At 52.2% G+C, this 22,642-nt stretch overlaps 1 protein-coding gene across 1 annotated transcript in view; it reads left to right on the forward strand.

Annotated features, from left to right (window-relative positions):
- MYO18B (myosin XVIIIB) overlaps positions 1-22,642 on the forward strand; it is a 62,274-nt gene that overhangs the window by 1,007 nt on the left and 38,625 nt on the right. The window contains exons 2-20 of the mRNA XM_064727222.1: positions 619-716; positions 1,504-1,659; positions 2,602-3,184; positions 3,402-3,796; positions 4,000-4,066; positions 4,837-4,949; positions 5,411-5,581; positions 6,490-6,688; positions 7,876-8,018; positions 9,354-9,454; positions 9,846-9,909; positions 11,266-11,410; positions 15,361-15,525; positions 17,302-17,392; positions 18,497-18,689; positions 19,325-19,405; positions 20,312-20,459; positions 20,579-20,738; positions 21,800-21,983. Of these exons, the coding sequence (XP_064583292.1) occupies positions 619-716; positions 1,504-1,659; positions 2,602-3,184; positions 3,402-3,796; positions 4,000-4,066; positions 4,837-4,949; positions 5,411-5,581; positions 6,490-6,688; positions 7,876-8,018; positions 9,354-9,454; positions 9,846-9,909; positions 11,266-11,410; positions 15,361-15,525; positions 17,302-17,392; positions 18,497-18,689; positions 19,325-19,405; positions 20,312-20,459; positions 20,579-20,738; positions 21,800-21,983 (3,257 nt within the window). The remainder of the gene's footprint in view (positions 1-618; positions 717-1,503; positions 1,660-2,601; positions 3,185-3,401; positions 3,797-3,999; positions 4,067-4,836; positions 4,950-5,410; positions 5,582-6,489; positions 6,689-7,875; positions 8,019-9,353; positions 9,455-9,845; positions 9,910-11,265; positions 11,411-15,360; positions 15,526-17,301; positions 17,393-18,496; positions 18,690-19,324; positions 19,406-20,311; positions 20,460-20,578; positions 20,739-21,799; positions 21,984-22,642) is intronic.

Consider the following 22,642-nt stretch of genomic DNA (forward strand, 5'->3'; position numbering starts at 1 on the left):
CCCTGCCGTGCTCCAGTTGGTGCCTGGTGTTAGGAAAATTAATCCACAAACAACAAAGGTTTATGTCCCAAAAGGAGACAGAGGAGTCCTTTCTGGCTTTATTCAAATAAAGGGAGAGGCCATGGGGCATTCCCCTGCGATCTCTCCAATATTTGGAGGACGCAGTCTCCTTTTATCCCAATTTCCCGGCCACATTTCCCTTCTCTCTTTCCCCATTGGCTGAGGTACTTGAGAGGTACAGACTCCCCAATACGCCTGATACCAAAGATTTCCCTCTAATGTATAACCCTCCCTTTTAACTTTTAATTCTTACAGAATTTAGAAGTTTTTCTTCCCCATTGTTTCTTTCATCTTTCAATGCCTAATTTCATTTCTCAGCAAACCTAAAGTTTATTTGTAAAAGCAAATATCCTTTTCCATTCATCAATCAGTGGAATCCTTCCCATTATTTCTTTTACCTCCCAGTGCTGGTTTTATCTACCAGCAGACCCACAGCTTGTTTGTAAATACAAATCCATTATTCAATTGGTCAGGGTGTTGCCAGCCTGGCACAGCTCTGGGCCAGCAGCAGCCCCTGGCTAACTCTCTGCTCTCTCTGTGCCCTGTGTGTCCCCACAGCACCGTCCTGCCTCGCCGCCACCATGGCCATCTCCTCGCGCCTCGCGCTCTGGGAGCAGAAGGGAAGTCTCAGTCCTGGCACTGCTGCTGTTTTTGGGGTGCCTGGGAGCTCAGTGCTGGGGGTGTCACTGCAGCAGCCCTGGGGTCACATCCCCACAGCTCCCTTCTGCTGGCTCTGGGCTCCCTCACAGCCTGAGTGTTCTGGTTTGAGCGATTTCTGCCTGCCTGAGTGATTTTCGTGAGCCTGGCAGGCAGGGTTTGATGCTGGTGCTGCTGCTGGAAAAGCTGTGGGAAGTGGGGCTGGTTTTGCCCTGAGACCTGCAGGGCTGCATGTGGCTGTGGTGATGCTGGAGATGCTTCTTGCCTGGTTGCAGCCAGGATGGTTCCTCTGGTGGCCACACCAGGGCTGCTGGCACAGAGCAGATCTGGCAGTGCCTTTGGGCTCCTGCTGCACCTTGGGGGCTGCACCAATCTGGGCGCTTCTCTCTGGTCTTTTCCTCTCGGTGCTTCTGCTCCCACAGCATCCCTGACCCAGCCTGGTGCCCTCAACAGGAGCCTGGGCATGATGCTGTGCTCAGCCTGGGCAGGGTGCTGTGTTCAGGCAGGGTGAGATGCTGTGCCCAGCCTGGGCAGGATTCTGTGCTCAGCCTGACAAGGATGCTGTGCTCAGCCTGGGCAGGGTGCTGTGCTCAGCCCGGGTGGGATTCTGTGTTCAACCTGAGTGAGATGCTGTGCTCAGTCTGACAAGGATGCTGTGCTCAGCCTGGGAGTGATGCTGTGCCCAGCCTTGGCAGGGTGCTGTGCTCAGCCCTGCTGCCACTACCAGGCTGTGCTGGCTCCTGTCCCCGTGCCTGCCCTGTGACCCCACTGTGCTCTGCACCCCAGATTCGTGACGAGGACCGGGGGCCACCCCCGTCTGCTCCCCCCCTGCTCCTGTCGGTCATCCCTGGGGGTTTCATCAAGCAGCTGGTGCGGGAGACTGAGCAGGAGGCCAAGGAGGCACGGAGGAGGAAGGAGAGCAGGGTGGGCACCAAGGAGGAGGTGAGCACTGAGGGACATTGTGACAGTGTTCACAGGGGTCTGAGGATGAGGGAGGAGATGAGGATCTGACTCCAGATCAGAAGGTTTGATTTATTATTTTATTATATATATTATATTAAAACTATGCTGAAAGCATAGAAGAAAGGATTTCATCAGAAGGCTAGCTAAGAATAGAAAAAGCAGGAAATGATAACAAAAACTTCTGTCTCGGACAGAGAGTCCGAGCCAGTTGTGATTGGCCATTAATTAGAAACAACCACATGAGACCAATCACAGATGCACCTGTTGCATTCCACAGAAGCAGATAATCAATGTTTACATTTTGTTCCTGAGGCCTTTCAGCTTCTCAGGAGGAAAAATCCTAAGGAAAGGATTTTTCATAAAAGATGTCTGTGGCAGGACCTCACACAGCACAGGGGAGCTGGGTGTCCCCAGGAGACACCTTTGGCTATCTGGATGCTGCATCTGGGCACTTGGGACAATCCAGGCATGCAGGAGCTCAGGTTTACCTCTGGTGGAGAAGCTTTAAGGTGATGGTGAAGGAAAGAAGTCGGTTCTGATGGAGGGTTTGATCCAGAGCTTTATTCTGAATCCAGCAACTGCTCCAACAGAACTCCCCGAACTGCGTGGTTGCTGTTCCTTTTAACCCCAGGGAAAGGGGAGGGAAGGGGCACAGAGGGCTACAACCAGGCAGTGGGGGGAAGTCTTAAGGGACAAATGACACCTGGATGGTTTAGTGTCCTCTAGGGGTGGAAGGCATCTTTTGGACTCTGCCAATCACTTAATGCCCTTCTGGAATGCCAGGACAGACAGACAGCACTCAGCAGGGGTCAGGGTGGGGGAAAAGAGAGGTGATTGACACACCTGGGGAAACTGAGGCAGGCCATGGCATCACCCTGCAGCACCCCCAGGTGTCACAGCAGCTCCTCTCTTTGCTTGCAGCCCACGGGCAAGGACGGCGAGCCCCAAGCAGGGGCGGCCAGCGAGGGGCCCCTGCGGAACGGGCTGAAGGCAGAGGGGCAGGGGGGCAAGGGGCTCACAGCCCCCCCAAACAAGGAGCTGCCCCCTGTGCTGGGGACTGTCCCCAGCAAAACCCCTGCACCCGGCCCAGCAGCGCCTGCCCCCAAACCAGCAGAGACGCCCCCCAAAAAAGCAGAAACATCCCCCAAAACAGCAGCGCCTGCCCCCAAATCGGCAGAAACACCCCCAAAAAGAGCAGAGACCCCCTGCAAACCAACAGCGACATCCTCAAAACCAGAAACATCCCCCAAAACAGCAGAGGCTCCCTCCAAACCATCAGAGACCACCCCCAAACCAGCAGAGACCCCTCAGCCAGGGGCTCCCAAGGTGGGAAAGTTATTGTGGCCCAGGAAGAGCCCCAAGGACTCCTTCTTGGGGGGCAGCCCCCCAACTCCAGCCCCTGCACCCAGCCAGGGCCCCCAGCGTGGCAGCAAAGTGCCAGTGAAGGAAGGGGACACACCCAAGGGGACAATCCCTGAGAGCACCAAGAAGGAGAAGGGGACAATCCCTGAAAGCAGCAAGAAGAAGGGGACAATTCTTGAGACCACCAAGGAGAAAGAGACAATCTCTGAGAGCACCAAGAAGGAGAAGGGGACAATCCTTGAGAGCACCAAGAAGGAGAAGGGGACAATCCCTGAAAGCAGCAAGAAGGCATTTGAAAAAGGGAGACAATCCTGGCACCAGAAGAGAGGACAATCTGAGAGCCAGAGGAGAAGGGACACCCCTGAGGCACGAGGAGCCCCCAGCCAAGCTGAAAGCCCAGAGGGAGCTGTTGTCAGCCAGGAAAGAGCCAGAGAAGATGAAGAAAGATGTTGGAGGTGGCAAGAAGGAGCCGAGGGAGATCAAAAAGCCTGAAAAAGCCACAAACAAGCCAGAGGGTCTCAAGGGGGAGCCGGGAGGAATCCAAGAGAAGTCCACAGAGGTGGGGAAAGAGGTGGGGAAGGTGAAGGAGGAGCTGGGGAAGGGTAAAGAGATGCTGAAAGAGAGCAAAGGGATTGGCAAGAGCACAGACAAGGACCAGGCTGAAGAAACATCGGGAAGGAGCCAAGAGATGAGCAAGACCATGGAGAAGGAGCAGGATGGAGAGGCATCGGGTGAGAGCACAGACAAGGACCAGGTAATGTGTTGGATGTTATCTGGATTTTGAAGCAGTTTTTGGTTTCATGCTCCTCCCTTTCCCATGGGCTGGGGCTGGTGGGGAGGGAACCCCAGGCCTGGATGGGCAGGGGTGTGGAAATGCCCCTGTCTGTGGGGCAAAGGCAGCTTGTTCAGCTCAGCTTTCAACCTGCTCCTGCCCAATTCCCCTCTCTCCTCCCCCAGGCTCCGAGGGATGTTTGGTACGAAGCAGAGAAGGTGTGGCTGATGCAGCAGGACGGGTTCACACTGGGTAACTCTCCTCTCTCCCTGGGTCAGATGTGTTGGGAGCAGAGCTGGCTCCGGGTGCTGTGCCCCAATCTCAGAATCTCTGCTGCTCACAGTGACTCTGAGATATGTACAAGCTTCTTTTTCCCAGCCTGGCTGTTCAAGAGGGAGTCAGAATTCTTTTGTTCTCTTTCTTGAGGTTGTTTATTTTTCTATTATCTATAAAATTCTTTCTCTGACCCACTGAGGTCTGTCAGGCAGATTGTGTTGAGGCACACTGGTGTTATTTTTTTATACTAAAAACTACATGTACATTATTTACCATTACTTCCCAATGCCTATCAACTATGTTAGACAGTGAGCTAAACCAATCTACTCTAAACCGATCTAAAAGTGCCAACATCACCCAGATGGTGGAAGCTAGGAAGGAGAAGGAAAAAGGACAAGACATGCCCAGATTCCTCCATCTTGGGACCCCGAGCCCACATTCTAAAAACCTCGAAAATCTGTTTTTCACCCCGTGACAAACTATTATTCTACTTAAACTCTTTTGGCTTGTAGTTCTTCACATAAAGGTTGGTAATTGGTTTTTTCCAAGGGCTAAATCAAAGGCACAGGGGTCCTGGGCTCTGCGCCAAGGTCTCTGAGCCCCCTGGGCAGGGGTTGGAGCCCTCCAGGGCAGCCAGAGGGATTTCCTGGGTTTGGGTCGGGGTTGGGTTTGGCCCCTGGCACACACCACAGCCGGCTCTGCCCAAGCTGCCTCACCCCAGGGATACTCACCAGCCTCTCCTGCAGCCACACAGCTGAAACCAGATGTGGGGACACCCGAGCTGCCAGCAGGGAGGGTGAGGGTGCGCCGGGATGAGGATGGCACCGTCACCGAGGTGGATGAGGACAGCGTGCAGAGGGTGAGTGTCGCCCTGGTTTTTTAAGATTTTCTAAGCCTTCTGATGTTTGCATTCTTGTAGCAAGCTTTCTCACACACTTTCTGTAAATAACTCATTGTTTTACATTATTTTATAGAAAAAGAGAATTTTGATAGACTGTTAGTTTGTCCAGTGTCATTGGAGAGGCGACGCTTTCACCCTCCAATCCGCTGTCACTTTTAGAAAACCATAAATGTTAGAATCAAAGCATAAACTCCCCTTTTCTTCACCTTAAAAGCAATAGTGTGTGCACTTGTGTTGTTTTGTGTGCAATAATGACAGGTGAGCCCGTTCCCTGGGCTGGGAGTGCAGGGACAGTGCCAGGGCACAGTGATGCTTCTCCAGCATCACCTTGAGATGGTTGTGCCCAAGGTGTTGGGATGCCAGTGGGTTTGGCACAGCCCTACAATGACAGCAGAGCTCCAGGGGTCTCTGTTCCTCAGACCAACCCCCCGAGCCTGGACCAGGCCGAGGACCTGGCTGCCCTCATCAGCCTCAACGAGTGCAGTGTGATGCACACGCTGCGGCAGCGCTTCCGAGCCCGCCTGCCCTGCACCTACGCGGGGCCCAGCCTGGTGGCCATCGCCAGCGGCACCGCCGACAGCGCCGGCAAGGTGAGACAGGGACCGGGGACAGCGGGAATTGGCCACCAACCCTCCTGGGGACAGTGGCGGAGGGCGCCGGGCGCGGCGGGGCCGGCAGGTGGCACCGTGGGACTGTCACAGTGCGGGGACAAGCGGGGATGCTCTGGGGACATGTGGGACTGAGGATGCTCTGCGGGCGTTTGGGACCAAGGATGCTCTGGGGACTTTTGGGGCTGGGAATACTCTGGGGACATTTGGGACTGAGGATGCTCTTGGGGACATTTCAGACTGGGGATGCTCTGGGGATATTTGGGACCAAGGATGCTTTGGGGACATTTGGGACCGAGAATACTCTGAGGATGTTTGGGACCGAGGATGCTTTGGGGACATTTGGGACCAAGGATGCTCTGGGGATGTTTGGGACCAGGGATGCTCTGGAGACATTCAGGACTATGCTTGCTCTGGGGACATTTGGGACTGGGAATACTCTGGGGACATTTAAGACTGGGGATGCTCTGGGGATGTTTGGGACCGGGGATGCTCTGGGGATGTTTGGGACTGAGTATGCTTTGGGGACATTTGGGACTGGGGATGCTCTGGGGATATTTGGGACCGGGGATGCTCTGGAGACATTCAGGACTATGCTTGCTCTGGGGACGTTTGGGATTAGGAATACTCTGGGGACATTTGGGGGACTTGGGATGCTCTGGGAACACTCAGGACCAGGGATGTTTTGGGACAGGGATGCTCTGAAGGTCCTGATGGCCAGGAATGCTCTGGGAGTGCTTGGTCTTGGGGCTGGGGGATCTCTGAGCACTCAGATTCGGGAGGTTCTGCACCCTGGGGAGAAACCATCACCCTGAGGGCAAACACCCTCAGGATTCCCTCAGTGAGAATCCTGTTTGGGATGTGCTCTGTCACCCTCTCCCCACCCACAGATTCCCAGAGGAAAGCGGGACAACCTCCCCCCACACATCTGCTCGCTGGCACACAGAGCCTACAGGAACCTGCTGCTGCAGAGGCAGGACCAGGCCATCGTGCCCCTGGGGCACAGCGGGGCTGGCAGGACCCACTGCTGCCAGAGAGCCCTGGAGTACCTGGTGGGCACGGCGGGCAGCCTGGATGGCAGGGTCACAGGTAAGGGCAGGGTCACAGGTAAGGGCAGGAGCTCAGGGATGGGCAGGTGTCAGGATCTCTGGCTTGTCAGAGTGACCCCAAGAAAAGTTCCAAAGTCTCTTCTCCCAGCCTGGTGCTTGAAGAAGGAGTCAGGGCTCTTCATTTCTCAGTTTCAAGGTTGTCTATTGTGTCTTATCTATAAAATTCTTTCTCCTGCCCTGCCGGGGTCCATCCAGCAGGACAGTTCCAGGCACTCTGCCTGTCCCCAGGGTGGTGTTATGTCTTTATCTAAAAACTCCATTATTTACAATTACTTTCCAATGCCTATCACCTATGTTAGACAGTGAGCTTCTACTCTAAACCAGTCTAAAAGTGCCAACATCACAGCAGAAGATGCAGGCCAAGAAGAAGAAGGAGAAAGGCTGGACACACCAGTTCCCTCCATCTTGCCTCCTAAACCCCCATACCAAAAACCCCAAAATCTACTTTTTCCACCCCATGATAACTTCACTATTATTCCATCTAAACTGTTGTGGCTTGCTGAGCATCATCTAAGGTTGGTAATTTGCTCCACGGATCATAATCAAACCCACAGGTGTTTTGGGCTCTGTGCCACGGTTTCTGAGCCCTCTGGCAGGGTCTTGGCCATCCTGGACAGCCAGAGGGATGTTCTGGGTTCCCACATGCAGGGTGTCAGGTACGGGCAGGGATGACACTGGGTGCTCATCAAAAGCCTGTGCAGGCTGTGGACACACAGCCACATAAAAACCTGGATTTGTGTCCCCTGGGGAGGCTCCTAAGCACCAGTTGTGGCTTCGAGTGCCACTGTCCCCGCGTCAGCCTCAGCAGATTTGTGAGCAGCGGGAGGGAATCACTGGAGCGGCGCTCGGGGCAGCGATTTCACATTTCACACCTGCTCGGGTTACAGGTGACGCTGCTGCTCGGCAGGCAGCGCCTTCAGAGGGCAGGGTTGGATTTCTCAACTCTCCCGGGTACACCGTGCTCTTGCAAAGGGCTGAGGGATGGCCTGGAACACGCTGGGCAGGCTGGCACATCCCATTCCTGCCAGTGGACACCCATTGTGGGATGCTGACCCCATGTCCAGGCAGTTCCCCAGGGCTGGGATGGAGCAGCAGAGGTGAGGCAGGAGGAGACCCCTCCTCCAGAGCTGCAGGGTGGCTCAGGGGGCTCTGCTGGTGCTTTTGCAGTGGAGAAGATCCAGGCCATGTTCACAGTGCTGGGAGCCTTTGGCTCGGTGAGCACCGGGCACAGCAGCAGCTCCACGCGCTTCTCCATGGTCCTGTCGCTGGATTTCAGTGCCACTGGCCAGGTCACTGCTGCTCACCTCCAGGTACCTGTCACACTGCTCACATGGGAGGGCTCTGGCTGAAAATGGGGGTCCTTGGGGTGGGCATGAGCCTCCCCTGAGCTGCAAGGCTGGGCACGAGGGTGATGCTCTGCTCCCTGCTAACCAGAGGTGCCCAAACGGCCCCAAATGAGCAGAATCTCTCTCAGAAGCGTGGCAGGGTCCCCCAGCCTGTCTCTGTCCCTGGCAGAGAGCTGGGAACAGTGCTGGGATGAAATGTTGATGAGGAAATGTATAATTCAGCGTTTCATTAGCAGCACCTCACGGCCGCCCGGAGCTGAGCCTCAGAGGGCTTTTATCATGTCAGGGCTCTTATCAAAGGCTCTAATCAGAGCTGCCCGTGCCCCTGGGCCTTGTCTGAGGGAGGAGGGTGTCCTGGGGAGCACCAGGGCTTCTCACTGCTCTGCCCTGGGCACCCAGGGAAGCTGAGCTGGGTTTGCTGGAGCTCAAGCAATGACTTATCCCAGTGCTGCAGCCTCTTTGCTGGGGCCATGGCACTGCCCAGACCTCTGGGAGCTCAGAGAGGGACCGTGGGTGTTGCTTTCATGCACTGAAGTTGCTCCTTGATGCCTGGATCATGATTCAGCTCTTGCTTGCACAGCCCTGGGTGGGAGGAGCAGCCCCCAAACCCAGCTGAGCCCCTGCAAGGAGAAATCCAGCCCCTCTTGGCAGCTGCCAGGAGCATCTCCCCATCTACCTGTTCCTTTTCCATCTCCCTGTCCCCTTTCCCATCTCCCTATCCCCTTTTCCATCTCCCTGTCCCTTTTCCCATCTCCTTGTCCCCTTTTCCCTCCCTGTCCCCTTTTCCATCTCCCTGTCCCCTTTTCCATCTCCCTGTCCCCTTTCCCATCTCCCTGTTCCTTTTCCATCTCCCTGTTCCTTTTCCATCTACCTGTCCCTTTTCCATCTCCCTGTCCCCTTTCCATCTCCCTGTCCCTTTTCCCATCTCCTTGTCCCCTTTTCCCTCCCTGTCCCCTTTTCCATCTCCCTTTCCCCTTTCCCATCTCCCTGTTCCTTTTCCATCTCCCTGTCCCTTTTCCATCTCCCTGTCCCTTTTCCATCTCCCTGTCCCCTTTCCATCTCCCTGTCCCCCTTTCCATCTCCTTGTCCCCTCTCCATCTCCCTGTCCCCCTTTCTATCTCCATCTCCCTTTCCATCTCCCTGTCCCCCTTTCCATCTCCATCTCCCTTTCCATCTCCCTATCCCCTTTTCCATCTCCCTGCCCCTTTGCCCATCTTCCTGTCCCTTTTCCCATCTCCCTGTCCCTTTTCCATCTCTCTGTCCCCTTTTCCATCTCCCTGTCCCCTTTTCCCTCCCCAGACCTTGCTGCTGGAGAGGGCCCGTGTTGCCCAGCAGCCCGAAGGAGAGAGCAGCTTCAACATCTTCCCACTGCTGCTGGCAGGGCTGGATGTGGCAGAGAGGTGGGTGAGACAGCCCTGGGCTGCCCAGGGATATTCCCCATCCTTTATACTCAAATTCCCTCCATCAGTGGGGTTTTGAGACCCACCTGATAAGGGATTGTGAGAACAATGGGATCTTTCTGCATTCAGAGAGATTTTCTATGAAAAGCATTTCCTGGTGCACCTCCACTAGTGCTGAAATTGGGGTGATGAATGACACAGAGATCCCTTTCCCTCTCACTTCTGGCTCCCCCCAGGCTGTGTCCCCAGGAGAAGGCTCCAGCTGATGTCCCTGTGTGGGACAGTGCTGTGGTGGCCTGTCCTATCCAGGTCCCTCAGATGTTAGCTGGGGGAGCTGAGGGCAGCCAAGGAAGGAGTTTAACTCTCATTTTTTTTTTGTGACTACTCCCAGGACGACGCTGCACCTGCACCAGGTGGCTGAGAGCAATTCCTTTGGGATCAAACCCTTCACAAAGGTAGGGAGAGGGAAATGTTTGTGCCCACCTGGGGTGGGATGGTGCAGGGCACCCCTTTTGTCACCACCAGCTGGAGGATGACATGGATTCCCTGGTTCCTGGGTGTCTCATGATGATGCCACTGTACTGGGAGCCTGGAGGGGAGGGAGGGGATGTTGGGATGTGAGAAGGGTCTGCCCAAGCAGCCCCCCCATCACCCCTCTGCTGGGACTGGGATGCCACAGCCACCCTGGGACCAGATCCTGCTGCGCCAGGGTCACCCACCCCTGATGTTCCCTTGCAGCAAAAGGGGCAAGAGCATCCTTTGGGCAGCACAGAATGTGGATTTTAGGGGTTAAAGCTCCAGAGCTGCCTCCCACCTCCAGCCCCTCATTAGTCTGAGCTGTCTGCAGAGCCCCAGCAGATTGTCCACGAGCCAAAAGTGCTGGGATGAATCGCAGCAATTTGCAGTTACATCATCTACTGATGAATCCAATATTCCATCTTCATTAGGGAGCTCCTGCTCCACTTTGGCAGCCAGAGGAGCTGACTGCTGGAGCAGCAGCTCCGGGGAGGGCACAGCAAGATCCTCACCCTGCTGATGCAGCAGATTTGGGCTCAGAGATGGGGTTTTACCCTCCTTTCACAGGCACCCAAGGAACCTGCCTGTGGGGGTGTTTGAGGGTCCCCAGGATGAGGGAAGAGATGAGAATCTTGACTCCATGTTTCAGAAGGCTGATATTATATTAACCATATCATATCATCATATCATACCATATAATATCATTTATTATATATTATATCAATTTATTATATATATTATATTAGATATAATTATAGATGTGATAATAAAATAATAAAATAGAACTATAAACAACTTATTATATATGATATTAATTTACTATATATTATATTATATTATATTATATTATATTATATTATATTATATTATATTATATTATATTATATATATCGTAAAGATACACTAAAACTATACTATACTAAAACTAACTATACTAACGAAAGAGAAAGGAGACATCAAAAGGCTGGCAAAGAAAAGGAACAAATAATAAAATCTTGTGACTGATCAAAGTCCCGACACACCTGGCTGAGATTGGTCACCAAGTAGGAACAATTCACATGCTGGGTAAACAATTCTCCAAATCACATTCCAAAGCAGCAAAACACGGAGCAGCTGAAGCTTCCCAGCTTCTCAGGAGAAAAGATCCTGGCAAAGGGATTTTTCAGGAAATGTGTCTGTCACACCTGCTCCAAATTTTCTGTGGTTCCCTTTGCTGTCCTGTTGGTTTCCCTCTCCCTCCTGTTGGGCACAGTGCCCAGCAGAGCCAGTGACAGCCCTGTCTCTGTCCCCTGCAGCCTGAGGACAAGCAGAGAGCCCTGGTGGCCTTCTCCCAGCTCCGGGCTGCCATGGGCACGCTGGGCATCACCGCGGAGGAGCAGGGGGCTGTGTGGCGTGTCCTGGCTGGAATCTACCACCTGGGAGCTGCTGGAGCCTGCAAAGGTGAGGGAAATCCTGCCTCTGCTTCCCTCACACCGTGTGTCTGTGCCCGAGAGGGGAGGGAGCGCGTCCTGGCAGGGATCAGTGCTTGGGGTGATGTTCATCCCAAGGCTGCTCTGTTTTTTGGTGGCTCCAAGTTCTTCCTTGCTCTTCCTGCATGGCAGGAGGTGGGATGTCCTGCTGCTGTCCTCCCTGCTTCTGGAGCAGCTCTGTCCTGGCCACGTGAGGACCGGGAAGGGGCTTCTGGGTGTTGTGGTGTTTTGGGGGTCCCCAGATGAAGGGGGGAAATGATGAATTTGACTCCATATTCATAGAAGCCTAATTTGTTATTTTATGTTATTATATTGTATAAAAAAATTCTATACTAAAACTATACTAAAGAATAGAGAAAGGATACAGATAGAAGGCTAAAAGATAATGAATCTCGTGACTCTCTCTCCAGAGTCTGACACAGCCTGACCGTGACTGATCATTAAGTTAAAACAGTTCTCATGTTGGATAAACAATCTCCAACCACATTCCAAAGCAGCAAAACACAGGAGAAGCAAATGAGATGATATTGTTTTCCTCTTTCCACATTCCAAAGCAGCAAAACACAGGAGAAGCAAATGAGATTATATTGTTTTCCTTTTTTTTCTGAGGCTTTTCATCTTTCCAGGAGAATAATCCTGGGCAAAGGGGATTTTTCAGAAAATGTGATGGTGACAGGATGTTATACTCCTTGGGAAGGACTGGGATGGGTGACTCCTTTGTTGGCACGTTGTCCCCAATGACACCATGAAGGGACAGCTCCAGGTAGCACTAATTTCACTAATTTAATCATCTCTTGAGTGTCTACCACAGTAACTGAATTATAATAGGCTGTGTCTGGATGAAGATTGTATTTATAGAGACTTTGCTAATATGGATGAGCAGAAATTGCCTTATCCCTTACAAATGATTTTAGGACGTGCTCTAACCCATTTCAGAGGCAGCCACATTGATTTACACCCTTCAATTTATGAGGACTGAATAAAGGCTGCCATAAACTAAGGCACAGACATTTATAAATGTCTCTGCAACATGTCATAACACATCTTATGGTAATTTATGCCATTAATCATTTATTAATTATTTTAAAAGGATAGATGCTGTCATGACTTACAGTGAGTTCTCTCTTCTCCTTCTTTCTGGTGTTCTCTTTCCTCATCTCCATCTACCTTAATGCCCTTCCAGCTTTTATAGATGACCCTATGTGTCATGAGTGTCAGAAGGCTTTTGGCCAAAAATTTTTGGAAGTCTTTCAGCCCTGTGAGTTTTCAGGAGAGCAGATTTTGGAAATGTATGTCATTTTGGGAGGGCCCAGCTCAGTGGCAGGTGGAGGGGTGGTCACAAGGAGCTTTGCTTTGCTCAGACTTCCTGCACATTCTGTCCTCAGTAAATCAGCCTGGGAGGGAATTCTGTGCACGACAAATGCTGCTCCATTCTCTGAGCAGCAATGGGAGTAGCAGACCCAGGCAGGGCTCTGAGCACTCTCTGGTGTGGGATTAACAAGCAGATCATGTCTCAGTGTCGCTCACTCTGGTATCGATTCCCCCGCCGTGTGTCAACAAAAGGGGAGAAATGAAAGGAAATATGGATAAAAAATGGATCAAAGCCGGGTGGAGCAAGAGTCTCAGTGGGGGCGACGACTCTTTTAATGTGGTTAAACCTGTCTCCCGATAGCCATCTCTTCCCTTCCCCTTTCATGCCCTTTGATGTTGTGTATTCCAAATCCTCTCCTTGAAATCTCACCGAAGGGAGGCTCAGCACTGCTTTTCCAGGGCATTCAGGAGCTCAGCCAGGCACCTCCTCCATCCCCATCCCTGGCACGTGTTAAACGGGCCCCAGTGTGGGTTAAAGGCACCTTTTTCCCTTCTCTCCTCACCCATTCCGTTTGTACAGGAATAAACCAGGAGGGAACAGCACCACCTCTCCCTGGCTGGGGGTGGAAAATGCATTTGCAGCTACAAAAAAAGGCTGAGAAGAAAAGGCTGAATTTCAAAAGCTCCTTCTGCTCCATCCCAGCTGCCTTTGAAACGTATTCGAGCAGCTCTTTTATTAGCAGAGCAGCCTGGCAGCTGGAGGCCAGCAGGGCACCCCGGGCACCATTCACCTGAGTGCTCCAGTCCCTTTGTGGGCTGCAGAAAATCCCCTGGTTTAATTTATTTGCTGTCCCTGTAAGCCGAAGGGAGTTTTGGGGCGCAGCAGGGGCGGCATTCAGCTCGCTCTCACGCTGTCCTTTTGCTGCCTGACATCAGAATATCACAATATCAGGATATCGGAATAAAGCTTTGTGGCTCCCAGCTCCCTGTGGGCTCCACCTGTAATGGTGGTGACTGCCATTCCAGCCCTGCTGGTGCCACAGCTGTGTCAGGACTCACTCCAAAACCCCTGGCTGCTGCAAATCCACCCTCCAGAACTCCTCTGGATGGAGGAAAACCACAGGGCAGGAGGGCTGGAACCTGCTGCTCAGGTAGGGGACACTGAGCTGCCCCAAACCCTGCAGAAGTCAGGGGCAGCAGGAGGGACAGGAGCACTGAGACAGCCGGGGGGGAATTTTGGGGTCAGTGAGATCACCAGCAACAGCCCAGGGTGAGTGCTTGAGCTGCTGTGGCCCTGCACAGACCCACCCCTGTGGCACCATGCCCTGGGAACCCAGGAAATCGGGCATTGAGCAGTTTGGAAATGGGCTGGGGCTGCAGCGGGAGAGGCTGAGCTGCCCCTGTGTGTGCTGACCCTGTGTTTTCCTTCTGATTCTCTCAATTATTACTGGGCCAAAGTAATTCCCTCCAGGTGTTAAAGTCAGCAAGTTTTCCATGGTCACATCACACTCAGGAGAGCTGTCTGGAGCTGCTGGTTATAGCTCATGGAAGCTAAAATGGTGCCTGGGGGTGCCAGGGATGAGTGGACCCTCTTGTTTATCCCAGGGATGCTGGAATGGGCAGTTTGGGATGCTGGAATGGGCACTGTGGGAGACTGTGGGACGCTGGAATGGGTATTTTGGGATGCTGGAGCACTGTGGGGTGCTGGAATGGTCAGTGTGGGATCCCAGCCAGGTCTGTGCAGCCCCCCCCAGCCCTTCCAACTCCCCGTCATGCAGAGCTTTTGTGTCTGACAGGAATCAGCGTCCGTCCAGCCAGCTCAGACAAGAACAAGTGGAAACAGAATAAATCAAAGCCTGGAGTGCTGAGGCAATTCCCCTGCCTGCTCCAGCACAGCCCTTGATGTTGGAGTCCTTCAGTCAGCAATGAAATACTGGGGAAGGATCAAAGGGGCAGGGAGAAGGGGGCTGATTCATAAAGCACCCCCAGCCCTCCAGCCCTGCTTTGTGCATCCCCTCAGCCAGGAGAGGGTTCCCATGGAGCTTCCCAGGGTGTGGGCACCTCTCACTCTCCATCCCACACCCTCTCCCTGCCACCAGCCTCCATCTGTGTTTTAAGGGCCCATTTTAGCCGGGAGCCCCCGAGCTCCCCATCCAACACCCAAAAGTGCCACCCTGAGGTCTCTGGGTGATTTTGGCTGCTCCCATTTTTGCTCATCCCTCTGTGTTTCTGAGCTGTGCTGCCTGGCTTCCCCCACAGCACCTTTCTGCTCTGGATTTGTAAAAGGATTAACCCTGCAGATGACTTCCCTATTGATTTAAATCATTAAGCTGGGATCGTTATCACCGGCTGCGAGCCGTGTCTGCTCGAGGGGAGGAACTGCTGCTCCCGCCTGCAGGGACAGCAAACACTGCTGGGACCCTGAAAGGTGATCCCGGATTTCCAGGGATTGCTTCCTAATCCCATCAGCTCCCACTAGCACATCTGCTGCTCTGCCCTGCTGAAACTCTGATGTCCTGTGGTTCGCCTGGTCCCCTTTAGACCGTTTTGATTTTGGGGGTGCACGAGGGGGCGTTCTGGTGATGCTGAGCCCCCCGTGCCCCTCCGCAGTGGGCAGGAAGCAGTTCCTGAGGTTCGAGAGCGCCAGCCGAGCTGCCGAGGTGCTGGGCTGCGACGTGGAGGAGCTGGGCAGCGCTGTCTTCAAGCATCACCTGAGGCACATCCTGGCGCAGGTGACAGCACGGGGCAGCCCCCAGGCAGAGGAGAGCCCGCCAGGTACCGCCATCCCCATCGCTTTCATTTGTGGAATTAGGAGTTTACAATTTAAAACTGTAAAGCGGCTGTGGTTTATTGCAGCTGGGATGCATGGGTGTGGTTTATTTCAGCTGGGATGCATGGGCGTGGTTTATTGCAGCTGGGATGCATGGGTGTGGTTTATTCCAGATGCGATGCATGGGCGTGGTTTATTGCAGCTGGGATGCATGGGTGTGGTTTATTCCAGCTGCGATGCATGGGTGTGGTTTACTGCAGCTGGGATGCATGGGTGTGGTTTATTCCAGCTGGGATGCATGAGTGTGGTTTATTGCAGCTGGGATGCATGAGTGTGGTTTATTGCAGCTGGGAGCATGGGGGGATGTTTCCACCAAAATTTCTGAGACAGGTGAGATGGGTTTCAGGTTTAAACACACATTGAGCCCCCAAGCCCACACCTCCCTGCCTGCCCATTCACCACCCAGAGTCTTTGGTGGTGCCACACCTCCTGGTGGTCCTGGGTGGGCGTTTTTGATGAAGTAACATCATCTTCATCAATGTTCACTGCTTGACCCTTTCTTCTGGGCAGGCACAGTGGAGGTCCAAAACCAGGAGCCTGGTTCTTGCTGGCTCCTTAAATGAAAGGTTCTGCTTTATGGGTTTCAACAGTACCTGAGTTTTGCTTTACTGAATTATCTTTATGGTCTTTACCTAGAGACTAAATTCTTATGTGTTCTGTTACAAGTTGTCTCTACCTAGCAAGTTACATTCGTGTTAGAAACTGTGTTCTGCAGTTTGCATATTTGTTAAATAACCTATATATAACCTATATATTATTATATATTTATATATAATATAATATAATATAAGAAAAATATACTATACTATAGTATATATTACATATACCACATAATATGTATAAAATATTATATATAAATAGATATATTAAAATATATATAATATACATATTTTATATATATATTTTTCTGTTTTCCTCCACCCACCTAAGTACATTACATGCTTCCAAAATTCTGAGTTTTCATATACATATATGTTTCCCATATCACCTTTCCCCTTTGCTTCTGGGGGAGAGGGAATGGTGAGACAAATTGTCCTGTTTTTCTCAGGCTGAGAGGCCCAGGTAGGTCTTAAAATTAATAAAATCATTAACTGTGCTATGTCACATCGCTGCCCTCAGCTCTCCAGCTAACCGTCCTTAGGGACAGGTGAAATGAGATGAATTCAGATAAGTGATGTGGCTTAAATGCTGTGAGATTTCTGCCTAGAAAAATGGGGAAATCCCCAAACTCCAAAAATTAGCTGGTGTTGTGCTCCAAGCACCTGTGCCCTGCAATGAGATCTGGATCAGGGATTGTGCTGCTGAGCCACCAGAAACCTTAAATTATTGTATGGTTCTGATTCATGGAGGTAGACCCAGCATGTGTTAAGTGGGAGGGTGAGATATTGCCTGGATTTCAGGTCAGCCTTCTCGCACTCCTTAAAGCTTGGACTTGATGATCTCGGAGGTCTTTTCCAACCTTGATGATTCCATGGTAGCAGCAGAATTCCAGCTGGGCCCTGCAAGTCATCCTGATAAAAGCAAGAACCTGAGGAGGGGACTTTTGACATGGTTGTATTCCTTAAATCCATGAGAGCTGAGGGCAGGCTCAGGGGATGTGCTGTGGAGCTGTGTGGGTTCTCCTGCACCACAACCCAGGGAATCCCAGATCCCAGTTCAGCTCAGCTCTGAACCTGGGATGGAAATAAAAGTGTTTCCTGCTCTTCCGTTCGCTGTGCCAGGGCCGAAGATGACGGGAGTGGAGTGTGTGGAGGGAATGGCCTCGGGGCTCTACGAGGAGCTCTTTGCTGCTGTGGTCTCGCTCATCAACAGGTACCAAGGAGCTGCTGGGAGCTGGGGCTGGGGCTGGCAGCCCCTTCTCCAGCAGCACGGAGCATGTGGCTGATTCCTGCTGGAAAAACAGGCAGCTGTGTGAAAATCCTTGTGTGGGAGTGGCGCTGGTATTGTAGAATGTAGGGAGCCCCTAGTGCAGGGAATGATTGGCATTTAATTTTGATTGGCATTTGATATTGATTCAGAAGGCTGAACAATTTCTTTATTTAAACTATACTATATTATATTAATATTATAATTATACCAAAGAGATACTATATAGGAGTGTTCCCTCTGTGACAAAACTAGCCTTTGTCCCCTCAAAAAGGAAAGAAGACTAGAAGTTTCTCTCTCTCCTTGATTAGGTGAAAAAGCCACTTTATAGGGCTAGGGGACTTCACCTCAAACTTAAAAATAACTAATTAGACAAGAGCCAAAAAGTCCCACCTAAGCAATTTACTAGAAAAAGAACAAAAAACCTAATCACTTTTGTGAGATGTTTTACCAAGAGCAAGGACCTCCTGCACCTGGCTCGGTTTTTCTCTGTTTGTTATTTTGCCTTTTATTAAACCTTTTTGTTTCCAACACTACAACAGAAGCCATCCTGCTGACTTTTATGCCTCCAAAAGTAGCTGAGCTATCTTGGGTGTGTTATAGACCTCCAAAAGCTTGTAAGACCTAGCTCAAAAAACCTACTATAACTATACTATACTAAAGATACATACTAAAGATAATCTCGTGACTGTCTCCAGACAGTTAGATACAGGTTTGGCTCAGTTGACTAAGGAAACAAAACAATTTTCACTGGTGCTTAATTAATTAAATTACTTTAGGTAAATAATTTTATTGACACATTTTACATGTGCAAAAATAGTAAGAGTAGAGAATAGAGATAATAATTTGTGTTTTTTCTTCTCTCTGTGCTTCTCCAGAAAAAATCTTTGGGAAGCTGTGCCTGCTGCTCTCTGTGATGAGAGCTGAGGCTACAGCGCTGGCACTGGGGACTGCAGTGTCCTGTGCTCCTGTGGCACTGTGAGGGCTCAGCTGGCACCACCCTGCTGCCATTTGTGGGTAAATCCTGGTGCTGTGTGTGGCTCTCCCCAGGTCCTTCTCCTCCCAGCACCTCTCCATGGGCTCCATTTCCATCGTGGACACCCCTGGCTTCCAGAGCCCACGGCAGCAGCGGCGTGAGCGAGCGGCCACCTTCGAGGAGCTGTGCCACAACTACGTCCAGGAGAGGCTGCAGGGGCTGTTCTATGAGAAAACCTTCCTAAGGGAGATAGAGAGGTACAAAGAGGTGAGGAGCAGGTCCTTACCAGATCCCAGCACCTGGGAGTGCCTTTGTGCCCAGGAGTCCTGCTGTGGTGTGAGTGAATAACACGAGGGCTTTGCTGGGAGGGCTGCAGCAGGGCTGGGGGAGCCTCTCTCTCCACCCCCTGCCTCAATTCTGAATCCTCTTGGCTGTTTCTGCTCTCTTGGCATCTTTGTGGAAGCTGCCATGGCAGGGTTGTTGGGATAAGATGATTTTTTCCCAACTCAAACCATTTTGGAATTCTATTATACGCTTGCTGCAGCTCAGCAGACTTTGTGCCTTCTGTTGGCGCAGCTGACTTTTTCCTCAGGTGATGAATAATAGAGGATAGAAAGGAAAATGATAAATTATTGCAGAAATAAGCTGCTGAGAAACCTACAGGCAAAGATGAACTTATTATAGGCTTGGAGGAGTTACCATAATGCCTCCAGCCCTGGGAAAAGAGCTGAATTCCTATGGTTTAACACAGACATCATTGAGTAAGGATAGATGTGCCCTTCCCTGGTGGTGAAGACTTCCAGATGCCATCCCATGACTGAAACCAGCTTTTAAATGATGTTTTCCAGGAAAATGTTGAAGTGTCTTTTGACTGAAACAAGCTTTTAAATGATGTTTTCCAGGAAAATGTTGAGGTGTCTTTTGATCTTCCAGAGCGCTCTCCGCTGGCCACGCTGTCCATCATCGACCTGAGCTGCTCCCAGGTACCCTGTCTCCTCTGCATCCTGCAGTGAGGGCTCTAGAAAAAAAATGGGAGCATCCCAGAGCAACCTGAGGTGTTGCAGGGAGAGGGGGGCACAGCATCCACTTTGGAGTTTTTGCTTTTTAGTTATAAACACCCTCCCTAACTGAGCTCCGCGCTCCGTCACCCCTTCCATCCTGGGGTGATGGGACACTGCTGAGGGTGATGTGCAGAGCTGGATCAGGTTGGGGAAGGTCTGCTCTGGTCTGGGGGCACAGCTGGGCAGTGGGAGCAGGCTGTGGTGGAGCCCCCCGTGTCCCTCGGTATTGGAATTAAATACCAATATAGCCGGATGGAACGTGCCTGGGCTCATCTGGCCCTTGCTGCTTGGCCAAAGGTGGCAGCTGTGGTGGTTTCACCTCAGAGACACCTTTGGCTGGCTGGGTGCTGCAGCTGGGCGCTTGGGACAATCCAGGCATGCAGGAGCTCAGGTTTACCTCTGGTGGAGAAGATTTAAGGCAAGGTGAAGGAAAGGAGTCGGTTCTGATGGAGGTTTTGATCCAGAGCTTTATTCCTGGCCCACAGGCCTCTGAATGCAGCAACAGCTCCAACAGAACTCCCCAAACCATGTGATTGCTGTTCCTTTTAACCACAGGGAGAGGGGAGGGAAGGGGTAGGGAGCCACCAACCAGGTACAGGAGGGGAGGAAATCTCAGGGGACAAATGACACCTGGATGGCCCAATGTCCCCAGGGCCGAGAGGCATCTTTTGAACTCTGCCAATCACACCATGCCCTTCTGGAATGCCAAGATTGACGGACAGCACTCAGCAGGGGTCAGGGAGGGGGAAAGAAGAGGTGATTGGCACACGTGGGGAAGGACTGGGGTAACTGAGGCAGGCTCTTACATCCCACCCCAACACTCAGCAGCCGCAGGTGCTCAAGGGCAGCACTGGGGATGCTCGCCGGGGGCTGCTGTGGATCCTGGATGAGGAGGTGCTGGTGCCAGGCTCTGGGGATGGCACTGCCTTCGAGCGCCTCTGCTCCTACTTCGCCACCAAGGCTCCCCACCAGGACGGTGAGTTGTGCTCGGCTCGGCTGCCCAGCCTCTGGCATCGCTGGGTTTGGGATTTTGGGGAGATGTGGATGATTTAACCCCTCACTGGGTTTTTCTCTGGGGTGCTGTCACTGCCACAGGTGAGGGGCACCTGCGCAGGTGCGAGCAGATGCTGCACTTCGAGATCTGCCACCAGCTGGGCACGGCCCCCGTGCGCTACGACCTCACGGGCTGGGTCAGCAAGGCCAAGTTCAACCTGTCGGCCCAGAATGCCATCCAGGTGCTGCAGAACTCCACGGTGTAAGTGCCAGCAGGTGCCACAGTGCCCTTGGGAGGGGGTTGGGGGTGGCCCTGCCCTGAGTTCAAACCTGCCCCAGCTCTGGAGACAGAGGGTGGAGTGGGGCATCCCTTGTGTGAACAGCAGGGAATGGTTCCCACTGCCAGAGGGCAGAGTTATGTGGGATACTGGGGAGAATTTCCTGGCTGTGAGGGTAGTAAAGCCCTGTTCCATCTCTGGAAGTGTCCCAGGCCAGGTTGGACAGGGCTTGGAGCAACCTGGGCTAGTGGAAGGTGTCTCTGCACAAGTCAGAGCTGTGGGGCTTCCCCAGCAGCTGCCCAGGTTTTCCCTCTGCTTTGAGCAGCCTTGTGAATGAAATTGGAATTGAAAGGGAGCTGAAGTGCTGCAGGTGTCTGTGCACACAGGGGGATTTTAACCTTCTGCTTGCATGCTCCTGGCTCATTTGCTTTGGGCTTCAAACCAGGGAAGCTGTAACAGAGCAGAGAACACCTCCATGCTCCAACCAGGGAGGATGGAGAGCGTGTGGGCGTCCCATCACCCTATTCCACACCTCAGAGCAGCACTGTGATGGTGTTCACAGGGGTCTCAGGTTGAGGGAAGAGACGAGGATCTGACTCCATGTTTCAGAAGGCTTGATTTATTATTTTATTATATATATTACATTAAAACTATACTAAAAGAATGGAAGAAAGGATTTCTTTAGAAGGCTAGCTAAGAATAGAATAGGAAAGAATGATAACAAAGGCTTGTGGCTCGGACGGAATCACAGACAGAGCTGGACTGTGATTGGCCATTAATTAGAAACAACCAACATGGGCCAATCACAGATGCACCTGTTGCATTCCACAGCAGCAGATAATCAATGTTTACATTTTGTTCCTGAAGCCTCTCAGCTTCTCAGGAGGAAAAATGCTAAGGAAAGGATTTTTCATAAAAGATGTCTGCGACACAGCACCAGTTTTGGAACGTGGGGCGCTTGGTGCTGCATCCCTGTGGAAGAAGCTGGGATGCCGACCCGGGCTCTGTGTGTCTGTGTGTCTGTGTCTGTGTGTCCGTCCCGCAGATCCGCGGTGCGGGAGCTGGTGCGGGCTCGGGCAGAGGCTCCGCTGTGCTGCCCTGCCCTGGCTGGGCTGGAGGGGCGCTCCCAGGCCAACCTGCACCGCAACGCCTGCCTGAGGAAAACCTTCGCCAGCAGCTTGGCCGCCGTGAGGAAGAGGTCGGTGTGCGCGCAGATCAAGCTGCAGGCGGTGAGTGCCGGTGGGTGCGGGATGGAGGGGTGATGGCACACGGCGTGGGGATACCCGGGGGGGTTTTGGCTTGGATACGGTGCCTTACAGGGGTGTCTGCAGCCCCATCAGGGAGATCCTGCCTGTTCCTATTGGGGATGTGGCCACCCAGGGGTGCTGAGCTGCTGGCACCCAGGGAGAGCCCCCCAGGCAAAGAGATCAGGCACGGATGGCACCCAGATCTCAGACTGCACACAGATCATGCACAGATCTCACACAGATCTCACACAAATCGTGCAGAGATCTCAGATCACACACAGATCACATACATCACAGATCACAGACATCTCACACAGATCAGACACAGATCTCAGATCACACACAGATCTCATGCGGTTTGCACACAGTTCACACACAGATGTCACACAGACCTCACACAAATCGTGCAGAGATCTCCGATCACACATAGATCTCACACAGATCACAGATAATTAGACACAGAGCTCACACAGATCACAGACGGATGTCACAAAGATCACACACAGTTTACACACATTTCCTTCAGAAATTCCCCATTCAGAAATTCTCCTCTTTTTTTATTCCTGCTTTTTGCAGGGGTTCTGAGCCTCTCTCCTGCCTGAGCTCTGTGGCTGCAGCTCCAGTGGAGCTCCCCTTGGAGC

This window comes from Zonotrichia leucophrys, chromosome 15 (assembly GCF_028769735.1).
Source record: "Zonotrichia leucophrys gambelii isolate GWCS_2022_RI chromosome 15, RI_Zleu_2.0, whole genome shotgun sequence".
Classification (NCBI taxonomy): Eukaryota; Metazoa; Chordata; class Aves; order Passeriformes; family Passerellidae; genus Zonotrichia; species Zonotrichia leucophrys.